The sequence below is a fragment of the Oryctolagus cuniculus genome, chromosome 3 (assembly GCF_051225735.1).
Source record: "Oryctolagus cuniculus isolate XC-2025 breed Fujian yellow rabbit chromosome 3, ASM5122573v1, whole genome shotgun sequence".
Lineage (NCBI taxonomy): Eukaryota > Metazoa > Chordata > Mammalia > Lagomorpha > Leporidae > Oryctolagus > Oryctolagus cuniculus.
This window is the reverse complement of record NC_142869.1, coordinates 7616302-7642496: the sequence shown is the minus strand read 5'-3', so window position 1 is coordinate 7642496 and position 26195 is coordinate 7616302. Positions and strand designations below refer to the sequence as shown.

The following is a 26195-nucleotide window of genomic DNA, read 5'->3' as shown; positions in this document are numbered from 1 at the left end:
AGCTGAGCCCGGGCGGATGCCCGTGTGAATGCACACCCGCACTCACAGACGTGCACACACACACAGACACTCAGAAATGCAGGCCCAACAGAGTTCTTTGGCCTGGCCCAGCCCTGGCTTTTGCAGGTATTTGGGAACTGACCCAGCAGATGGAAGACCTGTTTCTCTCCGCCTTTCAAATGAAATAAGTAAATAACTTTAAAGAGAAACACGGGCACACAGACACGTGCCCACTCTGGCAAGCACAGATGAGACCTGCACACGTGCACGCGCGCACACAGGCTCACGCACACCGTACCCACGCCACACACGGGCATCCCTGGAGACGTCTGCAGGCACGTGCACTCACACGCAGGTGCACACGCAGGGACCATCCTGTCACTTGCACACAGCCCAGCCCACCGCCCCCCACCCCCCGCCAGGCCTTCGCGGAGGGAGGGGCACGGAACCCCGGCGGCCATCTCCGTGCGCGAGGAGCCCCCGAGCCGGCAGAGGGCGCCCGAGGCTCCTTCCCGCCGGGCCCGGCTCGGCGCGGAGGGAGAGCGCGTGGTCGCCACCTGCCCTTCCAAGCCAGGTCCCCTTTGTTCCCCCTGCGGACAGTCGGTCACCGAGCCCCGCAGGCCTCGTGCGGTGGCGCTCGGCCCAGCCCCGGCGACGGGGCGGGAGGAGGGGCGGGGGCCGCGAGAGGAGCCGGGCTTGAAGCGGGTGCCCAGCCCTGGCACGGAAGCCGCCCCCGGGTCTGCCAGCAGCTCCCAGGGCCCTGCGAGCCGCCCCCTCCCGGCGTGACGCCCAAGCCCAGGCTCGCACCCCCCCACACCGAGAGCTTGTGAATATTTTCCCTGGGAAGGGGCCCCCAGAACCCCAAGCCAAGCCTTCGGCCCTGGCTGTCTTTCCAGCGGCATAGCTGTTGGTGAGGTCCTGGATCTCTTAAGGAAAGATGCTCCGGCCCACTCCCCACCACCCTAACCCGGAGTCCAGAGACCTTCTCGACCCTCTACTGTTGGCAATGTAAGAGCCTGGGGTGAGTGATTTAACCTGAGCCTCGGTTTTCTCATCTGTAAAATGGGCCGTCTTAACAGCATTCTCCCTAGCCCCACCTTGCATGTAGATTTCAGGGCTGAGGCCTTCCCTGGCTGAGGCTTTGGGCAGAGTTTAGACGCCAGCAGAGAGCCAGAGAGCTGTGTGGGACGCGCTCACTAAGCCCTGCGCCCCGAGAGAATGAGGGGACCGGGGCGGCCCCGGAATGCCCACCTGTGCCATCAGCAAACAGCCGGCGTCAGGAAGGGCCTGGCCAGATGTGAGGCCTTGTTTTGCAAGTGGTTTGTTTCTCGGGGACTCGAGTTTCTATTCCTGGTAGGGCGAGCCCTCGGCCTGGCCCCACGCCATGGCTGAGCAAGACGCTCCTCCTCCGCCATCAGGGAGGACTGGCTGGCCCGCACCCCCCAGGGGCACCACCGCCGCCCAGCAGGGGTGGCGCACCTGCTCTCCTCCCCCGGCTCCTCCCCCGGCTCCGTGGGCCCCAGGGCGGGGGTCTCTGCCCCTGCGGAGGACAAGCCTGCGGCGGGGGTGGGTCCTCCTGCCCCCCACCAGGGCCCCCTTGCTCAGTGGGCAGCCGCACACGGGGCTCGGCAGGGCCAAGCCGCCTGCTGTCCTCATTAGCGGCCGGCCTCACTCCAAGTGAATTAGTTAGTCCTCAGGGAGTGAGCGCAGAGGCCTGCAGGCTCCCGGCGCTGCCAGTGAGTCATTCCTCACAACCTCACCCCGGCCGGGCCGGCCGGAGGCCAGTGGAGTCCCTGCCCCCAGCCCACCGGCCTGGGCCACCTGCCCCTGGCGCCCTGTGTGCCGGGCTGCTCTCTGCTCTGGGGCGGCCACCTGCACCTGCAGGCCTGGGACCTGGGGCTGTGCCCGGCCCGGCCTGCCCCGCCCCGTCAGATCCCCCTGCTCCCTTAGTGCCCTGGCACCTGGAGCGGGCCCGGCCCCCGTGGTCGTCCCCCCTCCTCCTGTGTCTTCTTGCTGCCCCCTCAGCTGCAGCTCTGGGATCCACTAACTGGCCTTGATGGAAAGCAGAGGACTGGCCTGCAGAGCAGGCTCTGGCCGCCTGCCCAGGGCCTGGCCGCTGTCAGCCTCCGATGCAGACGAGGTCGGCAGCACCTCGAGCAGCCCCTCACACCCCCACCCGGTGACCCCGCCTCATTCATTCACCCAACGGGAGGCAGGTGCTCAGCGCATGTGCGGATGAATGAATGAATGAGCGGTGGGTGAATGAATGAGTGGGTGGGTGAGGAATGGGTGAGTGAGCCGGGCCCTTGCCTCAAGTGGTCCCTGGTCCTCTGGGGCGTCCTGTCCCCGCTGACAGCCCACCTGCCATAGCCACAGAGAGCGGGGTGGCCGGGAGATCGGAACTCCCACCCGGGCCCCTTGCCTGGATGCAGTCTCTGAGCCACACGTCCTCAGGTTCCTCCGCCGGGACTGGTGCCCCTCCCCCAGGCCAGCGGCAGGTCCCACCCCAAGGCGGGTGTGCCCAGAGCGCTCCGTCCACACGTGTGTGCCGCTCCCATCCCCCCCATCCACTGCGCTCGCGTGGCCTCACCACAGGCCGCTCGGTTCCTCCTCCTCCTCCCGTGCCCACCTTTGCCAAAAGAGGCCGGCGATGGCTCTGAGGCCACCCGGAGCGGAGGAGGCCCGGCTCACCCCCGCCCCAGCCTGTGGGGTCTGCAGGGGAGCCGGGGCAGGGAGCGGCTCAGCAGGCGGGAACTGCGGGGACCTCCACACGGCAGGAGGCTTCCCGGGGACGCCCAGTGTGGGTGCAGGATGGGTGCTCCCTCGGGTGCTCACCTGGGTGCAGGGACTTGGGCGGAGGTGGGGTGACCCCAGGAGGCGGCCGTGGAGGGACTGCACCTGCCACAGTGGGAGTGGGACCAGGTTAGCGCCATAAACCCTTTCTGTCCTTGGCTTGGATGATGCAGAAACTTCTAGAAAGAGACGTGGGCCCAATGACGTAGGCCTGCGCTGGAACAGAGCGCAAGGCTCGGCAGAGGAAAGTAGGTGGTTAGGGAAGTGGGGACACCTCGGGGCCTGGGCTTCTGGACCCTTGGAGAAAGGGGCGTGGAGGAACCACAAGAGGGGAGGCCCGGAATCCACCTGGATGCTTAGCCCAGGCCCTGCCTGGAGCAGCACTTCTCATCCTCAAGTCCCTGCTTCAAGGATGCCTCCCCTGGGAAGCCCTCCAGAACCGCTCAGGCAGGCCCACGCTGCTTATTCCCTCTCACACTTAGATGGCCCTGTGCCAGTGCCTGCCGCCTGCACGGGGCAGTGCTCTGGGCAGGGAGTCGTGTGTGTGCGTGTACATGGGCGCATGCTTACGATTTTGAAAAGTTAAAAATATAGAAGAGTACTCACACAAGGGAGAGCAAAGCTGACGCCCTGGACCCAGCCTCGAGGTGGGACCCCGCTGTGAGGGCCTCAGGCGTGTGCTCACGGGTGCACGGGCACACACTCACATCTGGCCACACCTGGAAACGCCCCCTGGCAGGAGCTGGCTGCTGTGCTGTGGCTACTGTGCACCTGCCGTGCGCCTCTCTGCTGGCGTCTCCGCTGTGCCAGGCCTGCTTCCCATCCAGGCCTCTGTCGGGCCAGGCAGCACAGGCTCTTTTGTATTGATTTTTTTTTTTTTTTTTTGACAGGCAGAGTGGACAGTGAGAGAGAGAGACAGAGAGAAAGGTCTTCCTTTGCCGTTGGTTCACCCTCCAATGGCCGCCGCTGCAGCCGGCGCACCGCGCTGATCCGATGGCAGGAGCCAGGATCCAGGTGCTTTTCCTGGTCTCCCATGGGGTGCAGGGCCCAAGCACCTGGGCCATCCTCCACTGCACTCCCTGGCCATAGCAGAGAGCTGGCCTGGAAGAGGGGCAACCGGGACAGAATCCGGCGCCCCGACCGGGACTAGAACCCGGTGTGCCGGCGCCGCAAGGTGGAGGATTAGCCTATTGAGCCACGGCGCCGGCTCTGTATTGATTTTTTAAAAAGATTTTATTTAGGGGCTGGTGTTGTGTTGCGGTAGGTTGGGTCACTGCCGGCATCCCATGTGGGCGCTGGTTCCCGTCCCAACTGCTCTGCTTCTGATCCAGCTCCCTGCTAATGCACCTGGGAAAGCAGCAGAGGATGGCCCACGTGCTTGGGCCCTGCACCCACGTGGGAGACCTGGAAGAAACTCTGGGCCCTTGGCTTTGGCTTGGCCCAGCCCCGGCCGTTGTAGCCATTTGGGGGAGGGAAGATATTCTCTCTCCTCTCTCTCTCTCTCTCTCTTTCTCTCTCCCCCCTCCATGTGTGTGTGTAATTCTGCCTTTCAAATAAATAAAAATGAATCATGAATCTTTAAAAAAACTATAAAGTCTTAAGAAAAAAAAGGATCAATCCATCAATTCCCCTTCAAGTGGCTGCACTGTGGTTTGAGATTTAGAAAAAGAGAGGCAGATTTTATTCCTCTGAAGAGCAGAGTCACACAGGGGAGTCGGGGGAGAGAATCTCCCATCTGCTTGTTCACTCCTCAAATGGCCACAACAGCGGGGGGAGGCTGGGCTGAAGCCAGCAGCCTGAAACTCCATTCGGGTCTCCCACGCGGGTGCAGGGCCATCTTCTGCTGCCTTCCCAGGCACATTAGCAGGGAGCTGGATCGGAGGTGGAGCAGCCTGGATTCAGAGGCGCTCCATTATGGGATGCCGGTATCACAGGCAGCAGCTTAACCAAGATTGTGCCCGCCTAGGCACAGTCCTTTAACCATGGGATTTGCACAAGTGAGCATGCGTGGCCAGGGCCCTCAAAACTTGTTCCTGGAGTCTCAGGTGTGGTTTCCACCCAGCCTTTCCTGCTGGCCTCTCTGCCAGACTAGCTAGGGACGCTAGCAGCCAGATGCAGCAGGCAGCCCAGTTCCCGGTGCACGACTGTGGGCGTGGTGGCCCTGCACACACACACACACACGCACACACACACCAAGTCACATGGCCTCAAGAGGGTGGCCCTGGTGAGTCTGCTTCCGGGGAGTCTGGGGTGACAGCTCAGGGCCCCAGAGGCCAACACGTCCAGTGGCAGGGGGCCACCAAGTCCCCAGACCCCCTGAGACCTCCAGATGCCTGAGGGCCCCCCCCCCCCAGTGCAGACCCGTGGGCGCTGCCGTGCGTTCTTGGAGAGCAGCAGTCGGGGGCTCTGTGTGCCGGGGGCCACCACCGCCGCGTTAGAAACTGTGGGCAAGTTTCTGGAAAAGCTCACACGTGCCCCGTGGTGCCGCGGGCTCCCACTGACCCCAGCAAAGCTTCGGGTCTCTGCTCAACACAAATGCCCCCAGCCTCAGTGCGGGGGGGGGGGGGGGGCCGCAGCGGGGGTGGGGAGGGGAGGGGTGGGGTGGGGGTGGGCCACTGCATTCCACTGGGATATGCAAGCCCCTCGGGGCCCAGGCCCGCCCTGGAGAGCTTGCTCTGTGGACTAGGGCTTGCCAGGCAGCCTGCCTTTGGGTCTCCAGGGTGCTGGCCTGCACCCAGCCCGGCATGCTCAAGTCGAGGGGCCCAGGGAAGGGGCAGTGGGGTCTGGGCCTCTCCTGCTTGCTCTGGGAACATGGTACTGGCTTCCTTAAGGCTGGGCTGATCCCCAGGGCCAGGTGCGTCTGTGTGGAGGCAAAGGCCAAAGCCGAACTGTTTGGGGTAGACACCATGGCAGGGGTGGGGATGGTGGATTTGCCACCCCTCCCTGACTAAATAATGCAGTGAACTTAAAAAAAAATTGTTTATTTGTTTATTTATTTGAAAGGCAGAGTGACAGAGAGAAAGAGAGAGAGAGCTATCTTCTATTGGCTGGTTCACTTCCCAAATGGCCACAATGGCCAGGGCTGGGCCAGGCCAAAGCCAGAACCTGGAACTCCATCTGGGCCTCTCACGTGGGTGCAGGGGCCCGAGGGCTTGGGCCATCTCTGCTGCTTTCCCAGGCCGTCAGCAGGGAGCTGGATTGGAAGTGGAGCAGCTGGGATTAGAACTGGCGCTCTGACAGGGTATGCCTCAGTACTGCAAGTGGCAGCCTAACCTGCCGTGCATAGCAGAGTGGACTTGACAGTCTCTTGGGAAGTACCCACCCCGCCCCTCCCCACCCTAGGATGGAGGGGAAATGCAGGAAGGGACAGAGCCACCAAGCTCTGTAGGGTGGGGGTGCTGGGGAGGGCTGGGGGCGGTGGCCCCCGGAGCTCCTCTTCCCCACGGCGGGCCGCCTCCCTGGGTTAGTGTGGGTTAAATGACAGAACCTGGGATAAAGGGCTCTGGTTTGGTTAATTAATCACCACTTTAATTAATTTAGGCCTCGGTTCTATAATTTATAGAAATACTTAACAGGGAAAAAAATGACAAAGTTGGGCTAAGAAAGAAGGGGAGGAGCCCCAGGGGAGCTGGGGTAGGGCCAGGTGCTGCTGTCAGCCTTGGGGTGCAGTGGAGCTGGGAGCTAATACCCAAGGGGGGCTCTGAGCTCCCTGCCGCCCAGACAGACGCCTTCAGCTGCAAGACCTGGAGAGACCATAAAGCAAACATGAAAGCAGTTATTCAGGAGAAGCTCAGCTCTTCCCAGTAAAAATAAATGGCAGCTGAAGATCAAGAGATTTTTTTAAAAAACATTTTTATTATTTATTTAAATTGATACTGCTTTATTGGGTGCAACATGATGTTTGGAATTCTGCATACATTCCCAGCTAGTTAACCAGTGCATTATACCAAAAGACTTCTGGGACCTCCATCACACTTTATCTACTGTTACTTATCTTAAAGGCAGAGAGAGAGAGAGAGAGAGAGAGAGAGAGAATCAATCTGCTGTCCACTGCTTTACTCCCAAAAAACTGCAACAGCCAGGGGTGGGCCAGGCCAAAGCCAGGAGCCAGGAACTCCATCGTGGTCCTCCCCATGGATGGCAGAGGTCCAAGGACTGGGGCCCTGGTCTGCATGGGCCCGGGGTGCAGAGCAGGAAGCTGGAGGGGAGGGAGGCGGGACTTGATCCACTGATGTGGATGCCGGCAACCCCGGGAGGTGACTCAACCTGCCGCACCACAGCGCCTGCCAGAGGTGAGAGGGCTTGCAGCGCCAAGCCCTGGAGGAGGCAGGCGAGGGGCGGTCCTCAGAGGAGGGGCTGCCCTTGGTGCCCATGGCTTCCTTTAAAAGGAGCATTGCACAGGGCTGTACTTCCAGGTCTGCAGCCCTAGAGCAAGGCCATCGGGAACACCAGCCTGGGAAAGGGTTCAGGGCAGAGGCCCCCACCTGTCTCCGGACGCCGCGGAGTACCTGGTGCTTAGCAGGCTTTCTGGCTGCCTTGGGTAACGCACAGCTGCTCAACACCCTGCCCTCTGCCACCAGTGCCCGGAGGGGGCTTCAGCGTGTGAAGGGAAGTCCTCACCGGCAACAGAGGAGCCCCAGTGCTGTGAGGGACCAGACCTGACGGGGGTGGGGTAGCTTCTTTTTTTTTCTTCAAGATTTATTTATTTGAAAGGCAGCGTTAAAGAGAATCTTCTGTCTGCTGGTTCACTCCCCAGTGGCCGCATCAACTCAGGCTGGGCCAGGCCAGGCTGAAGCCAAGAGCCTGGAGCTTCTTCCAGGCCTCCCACCTGGGTGCAGGGGCCACAGTACCTGGGCCTCTTTCCACTGCCTTCCTAGGTGCATTAGCAGGGAGCTGGATTGGAAGTGGGGCAGTGGGGACTCAAACCACTGTCCATCCGGGATGCCACACCCCACGTGGCACTTAACCGCCTGTGCCACAGTGCCGGCCCCAGCCGTGGGCTCACTGTTGACCCAGGCAGTGAAGGAAGCAGCAGCCGCAGTGCCAGGCTGCCTGGGTTCAAACCCAGCGCTGCTGCCCACCAGGAGCTCGAGAGTGCTGTGAGGCGGGAGGGGGAGATGGACAACGTCTCTGCTTGGAGTTGGCCTCGCTCACCCCTGGGCTCTCTCCCCAACTCTTACCTAAGACCCCCTTGCACCAGGAAGGACTCTTGGCTGCCCTGGTCTCTGAGTTTTCAGGGCTGATGTCAGTGGCGGTGGGGGTGGGGTGGAAGGCGGTGTGGAGCGTGGAGCAGCCAGGCCCAGGGGCTCTGTTCCTGAGCAGGGCCAGGACCACGGGGCTCCGTTCCTGAGCAGGGCCAGGACCAGGGGCTCCGTTCCTGAGCAGGGCCAGGACCAGGGGCTCCGTTCCTGAGCAGGGCCAGGCCCAGGGGCTCCGTTCCTGAGCAGGGCCAGGCCCAGGGGCTCCGTTCCTGAGCAGGGCCAGGCCCAGGGGCTCCGTTCCTGAGCAGGGCCAGGCCCAGGGGCTCCGTTCCTGAGCAGGGCCAGGACCAGGGGCTCCGTTCCTGAGCAGGGCCAGGCCCAGGGGCTGTGTTCCTGAGCAGGGCCAGGCCCAGGGGCTGTGTTCCTGAGCAGGGCCAGGCCCGGGGCTCCGTTCCTGAGCAGGGCCAGGACCAGGGGCTGTGTTCCGGAGCAGGGCCAGGCTTTGGGCTCAGCGTCTTCACCTGGACACTTCCCACCGCCCCCCTGCAGGCAGGTGCAGTCGGTGAAACAGGCTGGGGTCACCTCCATTCTCCTGTGGTACTGAGAATGCCCCGGGAAGGGGACTTAGTGCGATACTAGGAGCAACTGAGCAATCATTTCCTTTTTTAAGATAAAATTTAAATTCTTTATAAAAGATTTATGTTATGTATTTGAAAGGGAGAGAGAGAGAGAGAGAGAGAGAGAGAGAGAGAGAGAGAGAGAGAGAATCTTCCATTTGCTGGGCCAGGCTAAAGCCAGGACCAGGAGCTTCTCCCAGGTCTCCTATGTGGGTGCAGGGGCCCAGCACTTGGGCCATCTTCTGCTGCTTTCACAGGCACATTAGCAGGGAGCGGGATCAGAACTGGAGCAGCCAGGTCTTGAACTGGTGTCCATATGGGATGCCGGCTTTGCAGGTGGCAGCTTTACCCACTGTGCCACAACTCTGGCCCTTACATGTTTACAATTTATTTGAAAGGCAGAGAGAGACCTCCCATCCGTTGGTTCGCCGCCCAAATGCCTGCAACAGCTGGGACTACTTGGGCCATCACCTGCTGCATCCTGTAACATCAGGAAGCTGGAACTGGGAGCGGAGCCAGCACTCGAACCCAGCACTCGGACATGGGATACAAGTGAACTGAGCCACATCTTAACCACTGCACCACACGCCTGCCTCCAGCCCTCTTAATGGGGGAAACCTCCAGCATATGCCGCAGGCCCCCAGAGGACACGGATTAATGTGGAGGTGATTCACACCGCCCTGCTTGGCCAAGGACTCGGTACCCCAGAGCTCCGCGCCCTGAGCAGTCCAGGTCAGGGTGGACACGGCAGCTCTGCTGGGATCTGAGCCTTACGCCTTCCGTTCAGCAAGCTGGGGGTTCGGAGACCCTGCCGGCAGCTGAGGCCTTGAGGTAACGCTTGGAGCATCCCAACAGCAACAAGGCGGCACGGCCAGGAAGAGATCTGCACGGGGCGGCCGGTCAGGGGTCACGGCGCCAGGCCTGGCCCCGACTGCGCGCTGGCTCTGGAGAGCTGGCTACAGCTGGGGAAAGCCCGGGGCGGCCCCTTCAGGTACAGGAGCGCCGGCTTTCCTCTCTCTGAGCCCCCTCGGCCCCCCGGGGACCCCTGGACCAGGAGGTTTGTTGAGATGAGCCTGAGACATCTCCTCCGGGTACTAGAAGTGCTTGCCCGCCCGGATCCCCGCCCGGATCTGGAGACCAGTGGGTCTCTGTGAGCAGCCCTCCAGGCTGGGAGGCGACTGACAGGCCTCCCGGAGCACGTGGGAGGTCCCGCTGCCGCCGGCTCTCTGTGATCTGCCTAAGCCCCTCAATCCTTCCGCTGTGCCATGTGCTGGCCAAATGCTCTGGGGTCCTTCCAGCTCCAGCCCCCGGGCTCTGAGGGCAGGGCACGCAGCATCCGTTGCTGCATCCAAGGCCGTGGGCCTCCTCCTGGCAGTGGTTACAGATTCCTTCAGGAATGTCATTCTTCCCAGCACGAATAACGACCGGACCACAGTGACCGACAAACACGCCCCGGGTTGCCGCGGAGTCTGCTGGCTGCAGCCCGAGGCCCCTTCGTCCCTGGCAAGCTGGGACGGGGTCACCCTGGGTGTGTGTGCCCCTTAGCTAAGAGGGGACCAAGTCCTGGCGGGTCCTGTGACCCCAAACAAGAGTGGAAGGGACCTGTCTGCCTGCGGTGGAGGGAGGTGGAAAAAACTGTCTCAGGTGAGCAGGGAAGGGTGAGCTCCCTGGGCTGGGCCTGCCGGCCTGGTACTTCACTGGGGGCCTCCCATGGCGCGGTGGTGGGGGCAGGTGGCAGCGAGGGGCGGGGGTGGAGGTTTGCAGCCCAGTCCGCTGGTCCGCAGAGGCATCCCGCCCTGCCTCAGGTGCGCCGCTCTCCCAGGTAGCGCCCAGGTGCGTGCCAGCTCTCACGCTCCTCCCAGCAGCGCCTTCTGCCACTGAGAGGCTGGGCCCACCCACTCGCAAATGGTAACCAAAGCTTAAGCCAAACTCCACGGAGCGTGAGCCGTGCCACCGGCACGGACCTGTGGAGGGGACAGGGATTCCCAGAGCCGCCAAGGTATCGCAGGCACACTCACCTCCCTGGCTCCTTCCCGGGCTCCACAGGCCTTGGCAGCGGCTTGCAGGCCGGCTCTGAGTGTCCAGAGATGGTCCCCACCCACCCACTCCCTGCCAGGCAGGAGCCTCCCGGGGTGGCCAGACCTGTGCGGGGACCAGGAGCCGGGCCTCTGGCCCAGCTCTCCAGGAGAACGGGCAGGCCCGGACGTGTGCAGAGAGGGCGGCTGGGGGGGGGGGGGGTGGCTCTTACGCAATCCAGGCCGCCAGGCGCGCCAGGCGGGAGGGTTGAAAGGCCCCTGGCAGCTCGAAGGCCCTTACGCCTGGGCGAGGAAGCCACAGCCTGAAACTCCTGGGCTCTGCCAGGGCGGGAAGGCGGGGTCCGAGGCTGGGCCCACTCCAGTGGCCTCCTAGGCTCGCTCTCATTCCTCCGAGGCCTGCGGGGCTGCCAAGCGTGTCGGGCACCGCATCGTAGGATTCGAAACCCAACGGCCAGCACCCTCCATTGCCACCGAGCGTGGGGAGAAGCTGTGGAAGACATTGTTCCTTTGTCCAGAGCCCTGCAGACACGGAAGACCAGCCCACTCAGGTACAGATGGCCTCTGGACGAGGGAGTCCCCAGAGCACGGCCACCTCCCCGCTACATGAGCCAGACACTTTGCACATTTCTGCACATTAACTCATTCGTGCCCACAGGGACCCCGCGAGGTGGGTACTGTCATGCCTGCCCAGTGTTACAGGTAAGCCGGTTGCACACAGCTCACCTGTGACCCGGTCGGACGTCGAACCCAGGCAGTTGTAACCAGCATGGACAGTTTGGCCTGGTTTTCCAAGAATCAAGCAGATTTGCGAGCTAAGCAATTAGGAACACACTGGAGCAGCGGAGGAACGGGCCTAGGTTGGACATTTCAGTGCCCACAGGGCAGGCAGTTGAGACAAACGTGACCGGGGCTGGGCAGGGACAGGTCTGTGGGCCTGGTGGACGGAATGCAGGTAACCCAGAGGTGTCCCCGTGACGATTCCCTGAAAGCAAAACTGGCCTGCAGGCCATCGGGGCCTCTCACCCAAGTCCAGTGCTCAGACCTGGGCCGGAAATGCAGCCCAGCAGGGCACCGCGGTTCAGAGGGGCAAGGCCCCCAAGCACCTGACCTGTGACACATGCACCCTGGGGAGCAGCGGCTGGACCTTTCCCAGGGTGGGGCTGGATGAAGAGCCCCTGCAGCAACAGAAGAGGGGCCCAAGGACCCCACCAGGCAGGGGCGGCCAGAGCCACACCCCCCGGAGAGGAGGCGCCAGGGAGTCCACTTTCGCCAACCGCAGCTCCAGGACCTTACTATACCCCCTGCGTCTACTTTTTCAATTTGTGACAAGCAAGTGGACACCGTGTTAAGAGGCTGGAACCGGCAGAAGTGGGTTTCAGCTGGTTTTGACTCAAGAAACATCAGTGGGGTCCACTCAAGCCCGTCGTGCCCCCCCCCTCCCCGCCGTGTAAGCATACAAGGCTCCCTGCGGTGCCTGCGTAACTGGGTGGCCTTGGGCCTTGCGCACCCATTTTGTAAGCACAGCGGGGTGCTCCGGCGAGGTCAGGCAAAGCAGCTTTCCGAGGGAAATTCACATTCACCCAGCCCCCACAGCGGCCGCGGCGACGCCCCCCTCCCCGTCCCGTCGGGGAGGAAGCCTCCAGGGCCGAGATGTGGCGCGGGCCCAGCCCTCGCCGCCTCCCGGTTCCGCGGCCGGAACAATGCCCCGGCGAGGAACCGGAGCTTCGTGTCGGCGGCGCGGGGACGGGCGGCCCGAGAGCTGGGGCTCGGGCGCGGCGGCGGCGGTGCAGGAACAGACAGCCGCAGCGAGGGCGCCGAACAAAGAGCGGGCTGGGCGCGCGGCCCTCGGGGACACCGGCCGCAGCGTGCTCAGGGCTGGCGCGCGCCCACCCCGAGGAGAACCCCACCTCCAGCCCGGGGGCGCCTCGGGCCAGGGCGGGGGCTCGCCGGGACCGGACGGCGCCCGCTGGGCGCGCGCGCGGGGGGGGGGGCGGCACCTGCCCCTCAGTCAAGTCTCCCGGGAGCGCCCCACGGGCCCGCAGCCAGACTGGCACACGCGGGAGGCGCTGCGGCCCCGACGCGTGCGGGACAGGGGGCGGAGGGCACCCAGCCTGGGGGCGCCCGGGCTGCGCGCCCGTTTCTAGCGCAGCCCAGGGTGGGGGGCTCGCGCTGGGGGTGGGACCAGCTCGCCCGTGACCTAGGGAAGCACACAAGGGCGCCTCCGTCTCTCTTTTCGCCCTAGACTTCAAGCCCCGCGGAAATTTGGCATCCGTCCTCTCTCCACGATCCCAGGCTCCGGGTTTTCCTCACTCCCAGATCAGCCGCCCCAGGAGACGGACGGCAGCGTCCGCCAATGGCAGGACGCAAAGCGTCAACTTTGTGTTCGCCCGCCACTCTCAGCCAGTGCGAGCTCGTTTCTCCGGAGTCCCGCCTACCGTGTCGGGCGCCCCCTTCTGGCAGCACAGGGACGATCGCCATCTGTCGCCATCTTGTGTGTGGCACAGGCATTTTTCTGGACTACCTTCCCACCTATTCCAGTGTTTGCTTCCACACAGCAGACTTCGTAGCTCGACAGTCAGCTGCGGTGGCGATTAGCAGCGGCTGTCGTACGGTTTTCGGATCGTGTGCGTGGGTTGGATCGCCACGTCACGCCACGCTTGCCGAGCTCGACGCCATCTTGAGTGTGGCTACATGATGGTTCCCTTCTCGGGGCTCCGCGTGGTCCCCTCAATGGCTCCCCAAATTTCAAGGAGCCCCCAAGGACTACCCCAGCTTGTCTGACGGACGGCCGCCCTCCGCCCGCCTCCCCGCAGTGTCCCCGTACTCGTCGCAGCCCCGAAATGGGACGGGAGGGGGGCAGACTCGATGGCCGGGCGGGACCCCGGGAGGCGGCTGCCCTCAGGGCTTCGCGACGGCGACGGCCGCAGCCCATGGCTGTGGTGCCGGGCGCTGCGAAGCGCGGGAGTCGTCCCGCTCGAGGGCAGGATCCCGCACCCAGCATCGCGTCTCTGGCACGGGGCCCGCTCGTCGGCTGGCGCGGGCGACGGACGGCCGTCTAGGGACGGGCGGGGGGCGACAGGGTCACGGTCCCGCACCCTCGGGACGCGGGCGCCGGGGCGGGAGGGGGCGACGTGAGACGCGGACGGGGCGGCCCGGGGCGCGCGGGCGGCCCGCCGCTCGTCGTGAGGCGTCCGTCCACTCGCGCGGGGACGGGGCCCGGCCGACGGGGCCCGGCTGTGGTGTCGCGGGGGCGGGCGTCCCCGCAGGGCACAGCCCGGGGCGAGCGCGGCCCGCACCCCTTCCCCTCCCCCTCGCTGGCAGCCGTCGTGCGCGGCCGCCGCTCCCCTCCCCCTCCTTCCGAGCAGCGGCGCGGGGGGCTGGGCGGGCCGCTTTGCCGCGCTTTGGCTTTCTGCGTCAGCAGCCCCAGCGAAAACAGCGGCGGGAGCGCGCGCCCCGAGCACGCGCCCGCGCGCGCAGCCCCTCCCCCGCGGCCGCGGCGGCGCCGCCGAGCCCCGGCCGACTCGCGCCCTGAATGACAGGACGGCCGGCGACTGCGCAGCGCGGGACGCGCCGAGGCACTGCCGCTTTAAGCACGCTTGCCCATTGTTCGGATTCGAGCCAATGAGCGGACGCCCGCTCCCCGCGCTCAGCCAATAGCGTGCGGGCAGAGGGCGCCGAGGGCCGCCCACTAATCTATATTAAAGGTTCTGGCGCCGCGTGAGTCCCCCACTGGCTGCTCTGAAAAGCCATCTTTGCATTGTTCCCGGGCCCGGCTCCCCGCTCGCCGCATCCGCCTCCGCCGCCGCCGCCGCGGACTCCGGCAGCTTTGTCGCCAGAGCCCCCGAACGCCCGCTTTCTCTCGAGTCCGCTGCCTCGGATCCCCGGCGTGCCCCACCATGTCCGACGCGGCCGTGGACACCAGCTCCGAGATCACCACCAAGGTGAGGCTGGCCGCCGCCCGCGCCCTCGGGGTCCGCGGTTCGCCTCACGGCGACGGCGGCCCCGCGCGTCCCGCTCTTTGTGTGCGCGGGGGAGGGGGCGGCGCGGCGGGCGGGCGGCGTGGCCGGCGGTGCGGGCCGGGGCGGCGCGCGGGGCTCGCGGCGGGGACCCGGAACTTGTGTGGCCGGCGGCCGGCGGCGTGAGGAGAAGGGGCGCGCGGGAGGAACTTTGAAACTCGAGCGCGCCGGGAGTCGGAAGTGCGCGGGGCGCGTGTGCAGCGCGGGCCGGCTGCGGGAAGTGGCGGCGGCCGCGCCGCGCCGCTCTTTGTTCGGGCGCCGGGCCGCCGGGGTTTGGCGCGCTGCGGCGGGCCCGTGGCGGGCGGGCTGGGACGGGGCGCGGAGGGGCTGCCCGCGCCGGGCGCGGCGGCGGCGGCGGGACGTGCAGCTGCGGGGCCCCGGCGCCCAGGTCCCGCGCTCCCGCTCCCCACCCTGCGGGGCCCGGCGCGAGTCACCTTGGCGTCACCTCCGCCTCTCCCAGGGGCGACTCCCCAGGCGGAGCGCGCCGCGGCCGGGCGCGGGGCCTCAGCGGCCGCGGGCCTGCGGGGTGAAGCCCCGCGGGAGGCGCCGGCCCCGGGGCGCGGGCTGTCTCCATCCCCGCGACTCCGGCGCGGCCTCCCGCGGGACTTTGCCCGCCAAATGCAGAGGCGCGGGCGGCGGCGGGGGGCGCCCCGGGCCCGGTGTCCCGCGGGCCGGGGGTGCACTTGGCCGCCCGGGCCACGTGCTCCGTGCGCGCGGTGCGTGCCGAGGCCCGCGCCGAGTGCGCCGGGCGGGGGTGGCGCCTGCGCGCGCCACGACCTCCCCGCCCCCACCCGCTCCCCGGGGCCTCGGCCGCCAGGGGGCGGGAGCGGGCGGCGCCGGGGTCCGGGCCGGCAGGTGCCCCGGGGCGTTCGTGCGGGAGAAGTTGGCGGGGCGCGGGTGGCGCGGGGCCTTCCGGGACGCGGGCCGGGTGCAGTGCGGGGCCGGCCGGGGTGGGAGCTGCCTGGCCCTGGGCGGGGGGCGTCCCTCGACGACGCGGGGGCCAGGGTCGGTGTGCAGGGTCCTGCCGCGGCCGAGGGCGGGAGTCTCCCCGCAGCGGCGCCCGCCTCGGTCGCGGGCCTTATTTGTGGCGCGTACCTGTCGCCGTCCCCGCCGGGCCGGGGGCGGAGCGAGCCGGCGGGGGGCGGGTGCAGGTGCGGGCCGTCCGCCCGGCCCGGCGGGTTCGGGGCTGCGCAGCCGCTGGGCGCGCGGGACGGGCGCGCGGGATCGGGGGGCAGAGGGGACTCCCGGGCCGCTAAGCCCCGGCTGCCCTGTTCCCGAAGGACTTGAAGGAGAAGAAGGAAGTGGTGGAGGAGGCGGAGAATGGGAGAGACGCCCCCGCCAACGGCAACGCCGTGAGTGTGCGCCGGGGCGGGGGGCCGGGGTGGACGAGGCTGGGCCGGGGCGGGGGGCGGCGGGCGGCGGGCAGGGGCCGGGGTCCGCTCGGCGACGCTGACGCGCGGGTCTCGTTCCGCCGCGGCCACGCCGTGAGCGTGCGCCCGCGCTCGGGGGAGGAGGACGGCGGGGGCCGGGCTGGACGAGGCTGGGCCGGGGCAGGGGGCGGCGGGCAGGGGCCGGGGTCCGCTCGGCAGCGCTGACGCGCGGTCTCATTCCCGGGAAGAATGAGGAGAACGGGGAGCAGGAGGCGGACAACGAGGTAGACGAGGAAGAGGAGGAAGGTGGCGAGGAGGAAGAGGAGGAGGAAGAGGGCGATGGTGAGTAGCCCCGGGGAGGGCGGCCGCACGGCCGAGACGCGAGCCCTGGCCCTGGGCTGGGGGGCTGGGGGGACTCAGTGCCGCCGGCATCCGGCGCTCACCTGGGCCTTCCCCAGGTGAGGAAGAGGACGGAGACGAAGACGAGGAGGCCGAGGCGGCTACAGGCAAGCGGGCAGCTGAGGATGACGAGGTGGGTGCCCCCCGGGGCAGGGGCGGGCTCCGGGCCTGTGGGTGTCCGAGGCCCGAGCTGAGTGCCACCCCGCGTCTCTGCCCAGGAGGACGACGTGGACACCAAGAAGCAGAAGACCGACGAGGATGACTAGACCGCAAGGCAGAAGGCACCCGTGAACCCGAGGCCGCCGTGACCTTCCACCCTCACTCCCGTCTCCCCCAACGTGGTCACCTCCGAGTAGAGGCCGCCCGCGCCCCTGCGGACGCAGCGCTCACGCCCACAAACCCAGTGAATTCGCAACAGGGGAGGGACAGCACCAAACTCCAGGCCCTGCTTTCTTTCTTAAAAGTACTTTAAAAAGGAAAATTTGTTTGTATTTTTTATTTACATTTTATATTTTTGTACATATTGTTAGGGGTCAGCCATTTTTAATGATCTCGGATGACCAGACCAGCCTTCGAGCGTCCTCTGTCCTACTTCTGACTTTACTTGTGGTGTGACCATGTTCATTCTAATCTCAAAGGAGAAAAAAAACCTTGTAAAAAAAGCAAAAACGACAACAAAAAAACAATCTTATTCCGAGCATTCCAGTAACTTTTTTTGTGTATGTACTTAGCTGTACTATAAGTAGTTGGTTTGTATGAGATGGTTAAAAAGGCCAAAGATAAAAGGTTTCTTTTTTTCCTTTTTTTGTCTATGAAGTTGCTGTTTATTTTTTTTGGCCTGTTTGATGTATGTGTGAAACAATGTTGTCCAACAATAAACCGGAATTTTATTTTGCTGAGTTGTTCTAACAGAGCTGTCTCTGCCTGCTTCTTTGGGGAGGGGGGTGGGACCTGGGAGGGTCCCCCGGGGGCCTGGGGGGCTGCTTGCTACAGGTTGTGCTGGGGCGACGGGAGTCCCAACGCCCAGGCCTAGGAGGTGTCCGCAGCCCCGGCCACTTGTTGGGCCACGGCTCCGCAGAGCCCAGGCTGAACCGAGGCCTCGCCCTGTGGCTCCGCCAGGCAGTGGCTCCCCCTGGTGGTGGCGCGTGGTGTCTGCTGTCCTGGCTCCCCCTGGTGGTGGCGCGTGGTGTCTGTCTAGGACTTGGCTTTCCTTTCCTGGGCGCCCTTGGAGCCAAGCTCTGGTTGCCCTGGAGGAAGGATGAGTTAACGCCCCTTGGTGTGTGGGCAGGCCCACTGCTGAGCGGACACGGGTTGTGAGTGGGAGGACTTGGCCTCAGGGAGGTGGTGGGAGCCCACCAGGGATGACGGCCCCGGGGGTCGCTTAGGCAGAGTCCCCCCTGCTGGACTGAGGCACAGGATGGAGATCGGGGTTCCCAGGGACAGGCCTCAGCTGGGAGGTGAATTGTTCACAGCTCCTGGGAGCCTCCTGCCCAGCGTGTGGAGGGGCTGCGGGGGGCCCAGAGAGTCATCGTGGGGGTGGGGGTGGGGGTACAGGAGGGGCCCAGGGTGCTCCTGTCTCCCGCAGGCAGTGGGCACTGAAGCCGCGTGTGCCTGGGCCTCCGACCTCCAGTCCCCACAACTGGTCTTGCCTCAACAGCTGACGGCTGTGGTTGGGGGGAAGGCGCAAACGGCATTATGGGTAGATCCCGGCATCCCAGCCCTTCCCCCCCACTACCATCCTGGGTCCCCACTGTGTGCTAAGTGCCAAGCCCCTGCTTAGCTCCTGCCAGGCAGGCAACTGGTGTGTGCCTTGGGCAAAGGGTGGAGGCTTCCCGGGGAAGGAGGTGCTGAGGGTGAGGCTAGCAGGCAGGGCGTCAGCGGCCCAGAGAGGCAACGCTTTCAGGTCAGATCCAAGGTAGCAATGGAGGATGCCGTGGAGTGCAAGCGGGAGAGCTTTGCAGCGTGGTGTCTGCAGCGTCAGGGTTTGGGGAGAGACGGGTGCACTTGAGACAGCAGCAGGCGCCGATGTGGTGGGTGGCAGAGCGGGTTAAGCTGGAACCCCATAGAGTTCGAGTCCCAGCTGCTCCACTTCCAATCCGGCTCCCTGCTAATGCGCCTGGGAAAGCAGCGGAAGATGACCCCAGTGCTTGGGCCCTGCCACCAAGCTCCTGGCTCCTGGCTTTGGCCTGGCCCAGTCTTGGCTGTTGGGAGCACTTGGGGGAGTGGAGATCTCTCTTGCTCTTTCAAATACATAAATCTTAAAGAAAGGAAAAAGGCGACACAAGGTCCCTGCATCTCCCTACCTGTTCAGATCAGACACCAGAGTTCTGGGGGGCCCTGTCCAGCGATCGGGGACAGAGAGGCTTTGGGGGCAGGGACCCTCGACCCTGGGCGCCCGGCCCCCAACCCTGCACAGGCGGGGCTCCTGCAGCCTGGCTCAGATCAGAGATGTTCCCAAGGCCAGCGCCCACCACGCAGGCCTCAGGCAGGCAAAGAGCCGCGCAGGCCCCACGTCTAATGCAGCCCTTAGGCTGCCGCCTGCGGGCACTGTTACCCAGAAAGAAGGTCAGGGCCGCCTTGCTGGGGTCCCCGGGCTCACCGACGTCTGTGCTGAGCCAAAGGCAAGGTTTGGCCTCCAGAGCCCTCGCTGCTCCAGCGGAACGCACTTTCCCCCAGTGCAGGGCCTGGCACGCCATGACCACCGCCTGGAGACCTGCCTGAGGGCCGGGGTCACCTTCCCCGGCTCCCAAAGCGCCTACCACGGGCAAGGACAGAGCCTCCCAGAGCCCGTGTTGGAAGGGCGCCCGGGGCTTGCGAACCTCCCAAGATTTGCGAGGGGCGGGCGCCCTCTGGTGGACGCAGGGGAACTGCAGGGGGTTCCCCTGGGTTCTGCTGGGCCAGGAGAGAGCCTCAGCCACACTCCCACCCTCGTCCTCCAGGCCTCCATCCCAGTGACATGGCCCTTTCTTTTTAAAATGTATTTATTTGAAAGGAGAGAGAGAGAGAGATCTTCCATCCACTAATTTACTCCCTAAATGACTGCAACAGCCGGGGCGGGGCCAGGTGGTATGTCAGCGTTTCAAGAAGTAACCTGCAAGGGCCAGCGTTGTGGCATAACGGGTAAAGCTGCGGCCTGCAGTGCTGGCATCCCATATGGGCGGGCGCTGGTTCGAGTCCCAGCTGCTCCACTTCCGATCCAGCTCTCTGCTCTGGCCTGGGAAAGTAGAAGATGGGCCAAGTGCTTGGGCCCCTGCACCCACGCGGGAGACCTGGATTGAAGCTCCTGGCTCCTGTCTTTGGATCAGCGCCGCTCTGACCGTTGTGACCAGCTGGGAAGTGAACCAGCGGATGGAAGACTCTCTCTCTCTCTCTGCCTCTTAAATAAATAAATAAATCTCTCTTTTTTCTAAAGAAAGAACCCGAAAACTGCACCACGAATGCCAGACCGCTGGTTTTTCTTTTCCTGGAGGGGAGACCCCAGGCCTTCCCAGAGCTGGGGCCAAGATGGGCTTCTGTGGGGTCTGGGCCTTCCCTGGGTTGCCGATTCCTGGGCCCCCTCAGCGCACCTGCCGCCTTGCTAGACACCGTTGCTGTGGTCCGGTGCGGGCTGAGTTGGGTCTCACGTGTCTCCTGTCTTCGCTCCCACATTCCCGTAGCTCAGCTCCTGACACAGGTGTGGCTCAGGTTTGCAGTATGGCTTCCTGTCGCCTCATTCCCCAAGCCCTTGTAGCCTGGGAAGGCACAGGGCTGCCCCCACCCCCACCCCCTGGGCCCACCACTCTGACCCCTAGCTTTGCTGGCAAGGTCTGGCCCCAGCTCAGAGAGGCGATGGCGGCCCAAGTTAGCAGCCACAGCTGAGATATTTTAAGGTTGCCTGGCCCAATGCTATTTTTTTCCTCCTAGCTACTAGCTGGTGGCCGGCTTGGATTCCAGGAGCACAGCCAGGGACCCTGGCTTGGTGGGTGCGTGGTCCAGGGGCTCCCCATCAGGCTACCATCACTTGAAGCCACCTCAGTTCACGCACACCTGTGCAGGGCCCAGGTGTTAGGCTCTGGGTGGGCAGAGAGCGGAGCCCTCACAGCCAGGAGCCGCTGGCCAGGATTCCAGGAGCTGCGAGGCCACAGCTGTGATGTTTGCCACTGGCAGCCATCGCTTCACCCTCCTGGCAATAATCCCCCCCCCCAGCAGCAGGGTCCAGTTTTCCTCTTCTCTCCCTCTCAGTGGAGCCCCAGGGGCAGAACAGATGGCTCCGTCCTGGCCAATCAGTGCCCTGAGGCCCCCTGGCCCGAGCAGTCACATGGCCCAGGTCATCCAATCAGAGTGAGCCTTGGGATGCTTGGGTTGTTGGAATGGGGGTGGCACTGAGGCTGAGAGCCGGGCCACCCACAGAGGTGCAGAGCCGAGCCCAGGGGCGAGGGCGACCCCGGGTTCTGGTGCCACTGCTTGGGCTCCTGGCTGCAGCTGAGCCTGAAACCTGGGCTTGCCAGTGACAGGCACACCCGCGTGGTGGTGACGTGGTGGGCACTAATGGACTGTGTGTGGCTGTCTTCATGTGCCCGAGCACGCCCGGTGGTGTTTGTGCGAGGACAAAACTGCCTAACGGTGCATTTCTCAGAACCTGCTCCTGTTAGGGGTCGATGCCTGACTGTATGTGGCTGGTTAATTCCCTCCCTCCTAGGCTGTGACAGGCTGTGTGTTCTTTCCTCTGGAACCCGGAGGCCCGGCTGCAGACCCCAGGCTCCCAAGCTGACCACCTCCCCAAAGACAGCTGGGGGGGGGTTGCACAGAGGCTTCTGATGTAGCCAGTCAGGGCCCCACTGGCCACCCTGGTTCAGAGCTGGCACATGACCCCTGGTTACCCAGACGGAGCCCTGGGACGCTTGACTGAATTGCACCTGCTTTTTGTAAGAGATTGGGAGGCACACAGAGAAGCGAAGAGTCCCGCCGGGACGGGGCATGGCTGGGGTCACCTGCCTCGCATCTCTGCCGGTCCAGCCCCTGGTGACCTCTGACCTCACAGTGCTCTCGCTGTGCCTTGGCGGAGCAGGCTCAGTGAACCAGCTCCATTGCTCTGGGGGCTCCTGGACAAGGGATGAGAGCCCACCCCCTGCAGCCCGGAGCCCGCCCGCCAGTCCCCCAGCTGTCTGTCTGCCCCAGCGTGCGCCCGAGAGAGGGTAGGTGTGATCCCCACTGTTTGGTGCCGTGCTGGGCTAAGCCACACTAAAGGATTTTCTCCTTGGGGACCCCCTGGGGCCTTCACATGCCAAGGGGCGCTGAGTTTCCAAGAGGAAGACTCCCTCTAAATTTATTTGACCTGGATTTTTTTTTTCACGGAGAGCCCACGAACATCTTGAAGGACACCTGTGTCTGGAAAAAGCTGATCTTGCACAGGGGCCCTCGCGAGGGCTCAGGGAAGCTCTGCTGGACGGAACAGATGGGCGATGCCTGTGGGAGCCAGTTCCACCGTGTGGCTGTGGGAACCCTGCGTGGGGCTCCTCTCTGGCGGCAGGCAGCCTGGGGCCCTGGGCTCACGCATGCGCGGCAGTGTTACAGAGGAGGTCACTGGCATTAGCAGGTGGGGCACAGCGAGGCAGAGAAACTGGTGCTGACCTTTCTGGGAAGCATTTTGGGCCCTGGATATTAAGATGTGCCCTTTAAAAAAAATGCATGTATTTATTTTTGTTTATTTGGAAGAACGACAGAGAGGGAGGGAGGGAGACATACACACACGGTTCTTCCGTCTGCTGGTTCACTCCCAAATACTTGTAACAGCCAGGGCTGGGCCAGGTCAGGTCTCCCGCATGGGTGCAGGGGCCCAAGCACTTGGGGCGTCCTCCACTGCCCCCCCCAAGCACATGAGCAGGGAGCTGGATCAGAAGCGGAGCAGTCAGGATCGGATTGGGTGCTGGGCGCACCGCCGGCACACCTGCTCTGACCTAGGAATTCCACTTCCAGGAAGCCACCCCAGGGCAGAAAATGAGGTGAGTGGGTGGCATAGCCCTCGATCTCTGCGTGGGACATCCGCATCCCGCCTCGCAGAGTGCCAGGGCCAGAGTCCTGGCTCCTCTCCGGATTCGGGCTTCCTGCTAACACACACCCTGCAGAGCACAGGAATGGCTCAAGTACTTGGGTCCCTCCACCCGCGGGAGAGATCTGGATTGAATTCTAGACTCCTGGCTTTGGCTGGCCCAGCCCCTGCCGTCCTGGGCGTTTGGGGAGTGAACCACCGGATGGGAGATCTCTCTCTGCCTTTCAAATAAAAACAAGTGACAATACATGCATTTTTCAAAAGATTTATTTATTTGAAAAAGCTATAGAAAGACAGAGAGAGAGAGGCCTTCCATCCTCTGGTTCACTCCCCAAATGGCCCCAATGGCTGGAGCTGAGCCAAGCTGAAACCAGGAGCCAGGAGCTTCTTCTGGGTCTCCCACAAGGGTGCAGGACTTGGGCCATCTTCCACTGCTTTCCCAGGCCACAGCAGAGAGCTGGATAGGAAGTGGAGCAGCCAGGTCTCGAACCGCTGCTGCAGGCGGTTTGCCTGCTATGCTGCTATGCCACAGTGCCGGCCCCAAATAAATACATCTTTTAAAAAAGAGTTAACTTATTTAAAAAATAAATCAAGAAATAGCCAAGTAACTTACAGTACAAACGCTCAATGGATGGAAGAATGTCCACAAAGGACTTTGAAAATTATTTTTATTAGCCGGTGCCGCGGCTCACTAGGCTAATCCTCCGCCTTGTGGCACCAGCACACCAGGTTCTAGTCCTGGTGGGGGCACCGGATTCTGTCCTGGTTGCCTGTGGGCAGCCACAGGTGCTCCCTTTGTTTATACTTAAACATATGGATGGAGACTTCCCCCGCACAGACAATTAGACTAAGGAGATCCCGGGAAGAGGCAGAAGAACCTCATCTCACTGCTAAACCTCTCACAAGAGAGGATATAGATAATCAGTCACACCTGAAACCTGCATTTATCACCTAAGTGTTTTATTGTACCCTTGTAATCAATAATTAAGAACCTTATCGGGAACTCTTTGTAACCTTAAAAGCCTTTTTGATATGTAAATATTTTGTGCTCCTTCTTGTAAACAACTGGTCATGTTTAAATACTGCTGGATTTGCTGATCAGGACTTGTCTTGGCTCCATTCTTTGTGTCCTTGTCCCTGCATTCCCACTCTCTGTTTCAGGAAACCTGGTTCTTTGTGCTGCAGGCCGGCACAGTTGCCCCTCTTCCAGGCCAGCTCTCTGCTGTGGCCAGGGAGTGCAGTGGAGGATGGCCCAAGTGCTTGGGCCCTGCACCCCATGGGAGACCAGGAGAAGCACCTGGCTCCTGCCTTCGGATCAGCGTGGTGCGCCAGCCGTGGCGACCATTGGAGGGTGAACCAACGGCAAAGGAAGACCTTTCTCTCTATCTCTCTCTCTCACTGTCCACTCTGCCTGTCAAAAAAAAAAGAAAGAAAATTATTTTTATTTTTCTATATTTTCATTTTATTTGAAAGGCAGAGAGAGAGAGGTCTTCCATCCGCTGGTTCACTCCCCAATTGGCCACAATGGCCAGAGCTGCGCCCATCCAAAGCCAGGAGCCAGGAACTTCCTCCCGGTCTCCCATGTGAGTGCAGGGGCCCAAGGACTTGGGCCATCCTCTACTGCTTTCCCAGGCCATAGCAGAGGGCTGGATCAGAAGTGGAGCAGCCGGGAACCATCGACCGGCGCTTCAGGCCAGGGTGTTAACCCACTGCGCCACAGCACTGACCCCACCAAGATACCTGTTAATGGGAGGGCCGTGTCCTTTCTGTTAGTGAAATGGGGCTGAGGCACCATCTTAAGCCCCAGGCACCACCTTAGGCTCTGGCCCAGTCACCATCTGGTATAGTAAGTTCGGCCTGGCTTACTGGAAGTCACGTGACCAAATGGCCCAGCCACAAGTGTCAACTGCATGCCCACCCTAACGGCATTCGCTGCTCCCTGCAAAGCTAAGACCTGCTTTCCCGCACACACTCTTTTTCTCTCTCCCCTCTCCAGCCTGTTGGTTCCACCCCCTCCCAAATAAACCTTCCTTTTAACTCCGGTGTTCCGTGTGTTGTGTGGCGGCTTTTCACTTTCTTCCAGAACTACAAGTAGCTTTGCGTACGTAGGGAGAAGCTTATTTAAAAATGTCAAGAGAATAAAAGGGTGGGACGGAACTGTGTCTACTGCATAATCTGATGACCAAAGAACAGAGTCCCAAGGAATCCCACCACAATGTTACCGGCCAGTGGCGGGATTATTTTTTTATTTTTTATTGACAGGCAGAGTTAGACAGTGTTAGAGAGAGAGACTCAGAGAAAGGTCTTCCTTCCGTTGGTTTACTCCCCAAATGGTTGTTATGGCCGGCGCGCTGCGCTGATCCGAAGCCAGGAGCCAGGTGCTTCCTCCTGGTCTCCCATGCGGGTGCAGGGCCCAACGACTTGGGCCATCCTCCACTGCACTCCTGGGCCACAGCAGAGAGCTGGACTGGAAGAGGAGCAACCAGGACAGAATCCGGCGCCCCGACCGGGACTAGAACCTGGGGTGCCGGCGCCGCAGTAGGAGGATTAGCCTAGTGAGTTGCGGCCCTGGCCGGTTTTTCTTTAAGTTTCTTTAAGGTTCTGTCTTTAATTTCTTCTTCTTCTTCTTCTTTTTTTTTTTACAGGCAGAGTGGACAGTGAGAGAGAGAGAGAGAGAAAGGTCTTCCTTTGCCGTTGGTTCACCCTCCAATGGCCACCGCGGCCGGCACGCTGCGGCCGGCGCACCGCGCTGATCCGATGGCAGGAGCCAGGTACTTATCCTGGTCTCCCATGGGGTGCAGGCCCAAGTACTTGGGCCATCCTCCACTGCACTCCCTGGCCACAGCAGAGAGCTGGCCTGGAAGAGGGGCAACCGGGACAGAATCCGGCGCCCGACCGCCGCACGGCGGAGGATTAGCCTAGTGAGCCGCGGCGCCGGCCCTCTTCTTTTTTTAAAGATTTATTTATTTATTTGAAAGAGTTACAGAGAGAGGGAGAGACAGAGCGAGATCTTCCATCGGCTGGTTCGCTCCTCAGATGGCTGTAATGCCAGGGCTGGGCCAGGCCGAAGCCGGGAGCCAGGGACTGCATCCAGGTCTTGCATGCAGGTGCCGGGGCCCAAGCACTTGGGTTATCGTCTGCTGCTTTTCCAGGCCATCAGCAGGGAGCTGGATCGGAAGTGGAGCAGTCAGGATACAAACATGGTGCCCATAAGGGATTCGTGCCTTGCAGGCAGTGGCTTTATCCACTATGCCACAGCGGCCGCCGTCCCCCCAGCTCCACCCTGTTCTGTGTTTTCTAAATTTTCCACGTTTGGAAGTGTATCAGGTAAACAAATGAACAGTAAATAAATAGGAAGAAAAAGAAGGAAAGGAGAAAAGGCAAGGCGGCAATCTGCATATCCATGAGATTCCTTTCAGTTACAAGTGACAGCAATCCAGTTCAGACTGGCTTATGACTAGAAGGTTCTGCGATGTCAAGGCCGTGTCATCGGGAGCCTTTTCCCTCCTCCTGCCGGCTCCGTCTCCCTCGGTGTGCATTTGTTCTCTGTTGGTTTTGCAGCTCCTGTCGGACGTGGTGACTGCTGTCCAGAGCGATTTCACAGCAGCCTAGTTCGGTGGCGCAGGATGACAGTGACAGGTTTAGTTTCAGCTGCTCGTGGGGCAGGAGGACCATGTGACAGATATGACTTGGGAGAGCTGAGGGGTCCCATCAGGGGGACAGAGGGTGGGACAA

The 26195-nt window shown here is 62.8% G+C and overlaps 2 protein-coding genes across 2 annotated transcripts in view; one reads left to right on the top strand and one right to left on the bottom strand.

Annotated features, from left to right (window-relative positions):
- Window positions 1-14545, bottom strand: part of LOC127491831 (uncharacterized) — a 36845-nt gene extending 22300 nt beyond the window's left edge. The window contains exons 1-3 of the mRNA XM_089329713.1: window positions 14378-14545; window positions 13792-14056; window positions 13472-13702 (exon numbers count right to left, since the gene is read on the bottom strand). Coding sequence (XP_089185839.1) covers window positions 13472-13702; window positions 13792-14056; window positions 14378-14545 — 664 coding nt within the window. The remainder of the gene's footprint in view (window positions 1-13471; window positions 13703-13791; window positions 14057-14377) is intronic.
- PTMA (prothymosin alpha) lies at window positions 14372-17341 on the top strand. The gene is made up of 5 exons (XM_002712451.6): window positions 14372-14588; window positions 15944-16015; window positions 16282-16375; window positions 16492-16565; window positions 16651-17341. Exons 1-5 carry the CDS (start codon window positions 14544-14546, stop codon window positions 16696-16698), a joined length of 333 nt encoding a protein of 110 aa, XP_002712497.1. The 5' UTR covers window positions 14372-14543; the 3' UTR covers window positions 16699-17341.
- The last annotated feature ends 8854 nt before the right edge of the window (window positions 17342-26195 follow it).